This window comes from Chenopodium album, chromosome 14 (genome assembly GCF_948465745.1).
Source record: "Chenopodium album chromosome 14, dcCheAlbu1.1, whole genome shotgun sequence".
In the NCBI taxonomy this organism is placed as follows: Eukaryota; Viridiplantae; Streptophyta; class Magnoliopsida; order Caryophyllales; family Amaranthaceae; genus Chenopodium; species Chenopodium album.
This window is the reverse complement of record NC_137847.1, coordinates 22,515,091-22,519,812: the sequence shown is the minus strand read 5'-3', so window position 1 is coordinate 22,519,812 and position 4,722 is coordinate 22,515,091. Positions and strand designations below refer to the sequence as shown.

Here is a 4,722-nt window from a genome sequence, read left to right as displayed (position 1 = left end):
TCTCACCAAGTAGACCCAACAATATTAATTTCATATTCTCTCTCGTTAGTTACATTTGCTTTTCAAGTACCATTAATTTTATTTTTTTACCAAAATTCTCTCCAATTTGCAAAAATATTTGTGCAAATTTAACTTTCCCATATACTTTAATTAATTTATCTCTTTACTTTTTTGCATACCCAATATAAATTTACCTTTTCAATGTACTTTTGCTACTTTTTATTCATATTTATTAATTTTCGTGAAAATTGCTCAAAAATAACTATCAAATAAGAATGGAGGGAGTAAAAAAAAAAAAATAATAAAATGGGATGGAAGTCATAAGGATGACTCGGCAGTCAAAAGAAGTGCGACCCACTTATTGGTACCCTCTCACTCTCACACTCTCACCTCGTGTCGGCTTCCCTTAATTAAACACACACACACACCCCCATTTATCCTCTCTCTTTTGTCATCTAATCCACTTCACATTCTCTCTCTCCTCCCCCCCAACAATACTCATTTTCTCTCTCCTCTCTTACTTTCTCTCTCTTCTTTCCTTATTACAGGAATAACAAACAGTACTTCTAAACTCACTAACAAACACGTTATTATCATTCATACACTCTAATGGAGTACGAACGTATTCACAAACCTCAGGTATCCCCCTTATTTTTTTGTTACTCCGTATTACTTTGGTTGGGTGGGAAAAATATTTGAATTTGACTTACAAGATTCTCAGATATTGTGTAATTTCCTTTTGAACGTCATCGGTTTTCAAAATTAGTTGTCGCGTTGATGCTGTAAAATTTGAATTAGTAAGGTGACAATTTAATCGGGAAAGTGTTCATACGAGTACGACTATTTTATTTATTGGGAATCTGGGTGTTTTTTTTTTTTTTTTTTGACTAATAATGAAGTGTGATTTTTTGGGTGTTGCAGACAGGTATTATATCTCCAAGTAAATTATCTCCTAGTAAATTGAGAGCAAAGTTAATGGGAGTATCTATTCAAAAGAAAAAAGATGGGTCAAATTGTAATTCCTCAAGAACATCTCCTTCAAAACTTGAAGATTCCGAGTTTAACAGTAGCTTGCTTTCCTCCAATAATGATGCTGATTCTTATGATTCAGGTGTGTATGTGTTTATTGTTAATTACTTCGTATAAATTAGTCGTACTATTTTGAGATATTCGGAATAATTATTGACTAATTTTGGACGGAAGGAATATTATAAATTACGAGTACCATTTGGGTAATTTTTTTTTGATTTATCACTATGTCATTGCTAGAATGATAGTGATTTCCTGCTTTTTTTCCATTAAAAAGTAGCTTGAAAAATTAATTTAGCTACAACATTAATATTGTGTAAAAATTAAGTTGATTTAGTTATCTTTGACCATCAAAATCTGGCATAATGAGTTGAAATAAAGTTAGTTAAGCATTAATATTGTAGGATTGTTTGCTATCTTTGGTATTGGAGCTAAAATTAGCCTAATAAATAATAACTACTTTGTTCTGGAATTGAATGATTCAAACTTAGCCACCTTTTGTAGAGTAGTACACGTAAATGAAATCTTTACAGTATACTGATATGCTGCTGATTTCGGATTTGCTTAAACAACAGTTGTAACCCAAGACCCCCAACGAAAACTGAGTGGCCAAACGATTTCAAGTTCGTTACAAATTCAGAATCATTGCTCACCAAGAGAAAACATGGATTCGAGTCACGTTAAGGTGCAGCAATTGGCAAGAAGTGATAGTATCAATTCGAGTGCAGTCCACCCCTTAAAATGTAATGATGAGGAGAATATTGATTATGACAGTAATGCTAGTTCGTCGAGCTTTGAGTTCCACAAAGGGGAAAGAATGGCACATAGATCCTTAACGCGGTCACTCTCTAGGCCTACATCATACAAGTGGAATGATGCCGAAAAATGGATAATGAGCAAGCAAGCAGGTCAGGGTAGTCAATCAAAGAGCCTTAGCTTGCAAAATGGAGGGCACCGCGTGTCGGGAATGAATATGGTTAGAGTGGTTCCAGAGGCTGCTAGCTATGAATACCGTCCAAATCCTAAAATGCCAGAAATGAAGCGCGTTGATTTTTGCCACCCTACAAGTCAGATGAGCTTGGATAAGCTCAATCCGGCTCACCCTGGATTGCAATCTGTTCCGGTTCAATCAAATGGCACAAACGTTCCTGTAGACTTGTATCCTCGAAGCAAGGATCTGAGGGAAGTTGACAATGTGGTGAATTCAGCTCATGAGGTTCCTGGTAACAATCTTGTCTTACATATTTCAATAACTATATATGTATATGAGTTTTGATTCATTTGAATTGTGCCCTGCGAATTTTTACTCCGCATTATTCTTTATTATCGATTGTGTTATGAATTTCCTGAGTAAATTAATTGGCAATGGTTGTTCTAGATGTTTAGTGCCTAGTGGTTTGGAACAATGAAGCATGAATAAATGAATAATATTGTATATTCATTTTGCCTTTTACTGTCTTCAGTGTAGTTTGATGAAAAATTGAAAAATCCTGCTTTTATATCTTTTCAAACTATTCTTACCTTGGCCTTTTTAATGATTGTTTGGTACATTGAAACGAGCCATATACATAATCCTGTCGACTGTCATACTATGTAGGTGGCCCTGCTATTAGAGAGATTTCAATGAGGGACATGGGAACAGAAATGACGCCAGTCACGAGTCAAGAGCCTTCAAGGACAGCCACCCCAAATGGGTCTTTAACCCCACTTCGCAGTCCCACATCATCCATTCCATCAACTCCTCGAACAGGAGAACCAGTGTCTACTCCGGTGGAACGTACATCTGATAATAAAACACGACATCAAACTGAGAAAACCGATAAAGAGTTGTCAGAACAAGAGCTGAAGCTTAAGACAAGGAGAGAGATTGTAGCCCTTGGTGTTCAGCTTGGCAAGATGAATATAGCTGCTTGGGCAAGTAAAGATGAGAAAGACAAAAGCTCTTTGCCTTTCAATGACCCTGAGGAACTTGAACATATTGAAAACGAGAAACGTGCTGCCGCATGGGAAGAGGCTGAAAAAGCAAAGCACGCTGCAAGGTCTCTTATATTGCACACTTGGACTTAGATACTGTTTTTTCAAGGGGTTGATGCTTAAAAATTTTTTTGGTCTTAGGATTGATCATAGCCTGATGTTGCCTGTCTAAAATAAAAAAATCGATATCCAAGCTTATCTAATCAGTAACTGCTGATGCAATATTTAGGTACAAGCGCGAGGAAATCCAAATCCAAGCTTGGGAGAGTCAACAAAAAGCGAAATTGGAGGAAGAGCTGAGAAGAATAGAGGTACACCTGCCAACCGTAGCTTTTTGCTCGAATCAAATCGTAAACTGCACAATCGTTTATTTAATCTAGATTTATTAAAATGATTGCCATTAGTTTCAACTGTTGTGTGGAACTGTAAAAGCCATGAATCTTCAGTTTAAACTAAACTTCAAATAATTTTTTTTTTTGTAGTGCTTCTGATTTGTACTGATTTTCATTTTAGTGCTTACTGTTGTATTGCTATGAATATGATCATCAGGCAAAAGTTGAGCGACTGAGAACGCACTCTCAGGCGAAAATAATGAAAAAAGTTGCCATGGCTAAGAAAAAATCAGAAGAAAAACGACTAGCAGCTGAAGCCCAAAAAAAGCGTCATGCAGAAAGAACTGCAGCACAAGCAGAATACATCAGGCAGACAGGTCGGAATCCACCATCCGAATATATATGTTGTGGTTTGTTGAGATAAGAAATAGGAATTAGATTAGTATAAATATTAGGGAGAAGAAAATTGCTCCCTGACATGATCATTAAAGTAGATAATCTCTTTGAATCTTTACAATCTTTTTTTTTTTGTCCCCCCCTAATTATAAATGGGTGTTTGTTTAGTTATACACTAAAGAATCAGACAACAAATATGAGAAAGTAGAAATAAGTATCGAGTATCTCACGACCTATAATGTTAGTGCTGGGAATCAGATTTTGTACTGCCAAAACGACTGTCTACGTACACACTTCTAAAAACAAAAGTTGAAAGAAGTGACTCAATGTTAGATGGTTCATTTCTCCAAGAAAGAAAGAACAACCATTTGTCCGGAATTAGTTGTCAGGCTAATCTATCGTTAACCATCAACATGACTATAAGTTTCGGATGTACTAATTTGGAACAAATATCTCGAGATTTATTAGGCCTGGTTGACTGATAAGCAGATGAAGCACGATGCTGTCACAGTACTCTTTTTTTTAAAAAAAAAAAAAAAGAAAAAAAAAAAATATTTTTGTTTAGTTCAAGTTGCTAGTCTGATACAGGAAGGCAAAAAAAAATCAGGACCATCATGGCCGAAATGACTATAGGCAGATTGCATCCTCTTTAGTCTTTACAAGTAAAGGTTGTTTATTACTCTTTGACTGATGCCAGTATTGAAGAGTTGTAGGTGTCAACGGATATCAATGTGGTTTTAATTAGGACTTACTAAACATTCCCTGAATATTTTTTCTACCTGACTTAATTATCGCACCATTTATTTTTAGGTAATGCTATATGTAACCCTAAGCATTAAATATCTTTTCTTTTATAGTACTCGTGTTAGTTTAGGAATGCATGACAAAATTACGCGTAAATAAGTGTAATTAATAAATACATTTTGTTAATACTTTCCTCTTTTAACTTTTTATACATAATTTTTAGGGCTATGAATAACATTTTTCTTTA

At 35.2% G+C, this 4,722-nt stretch overlaps 1 protein-coding gene across 1 annotated transcript; it reads left to right on the top strand.

Annotated features, from left to right (window-relative positions):
* The first annotated feature begins 463 nt into the window (after positions 1–463).
* Positions 464–3,904, top strand: LOC145579092 (uncharacterized). The gene is made up of 6 exons (XM_081636368.1): positions 464–639; positions 922–1,111; positions 1,605–2,252; positions 2,627–3,068; positions 3,233–3,314; positions 3,553–3,904. Exons 1-6 carry the CDS (start codon positions 610–612, stop codon positions 3,757–3,759), a joined length of 1,599 nt encoding a protein of 532 aa, XP_081492494.1. The 5' UTR covers positions 464–609; the 3' UTR covers positions 3,760–3,904.
* The last annotated feature ends 818 nt before the right edge of the window (positions 3,905–4,722 follow it).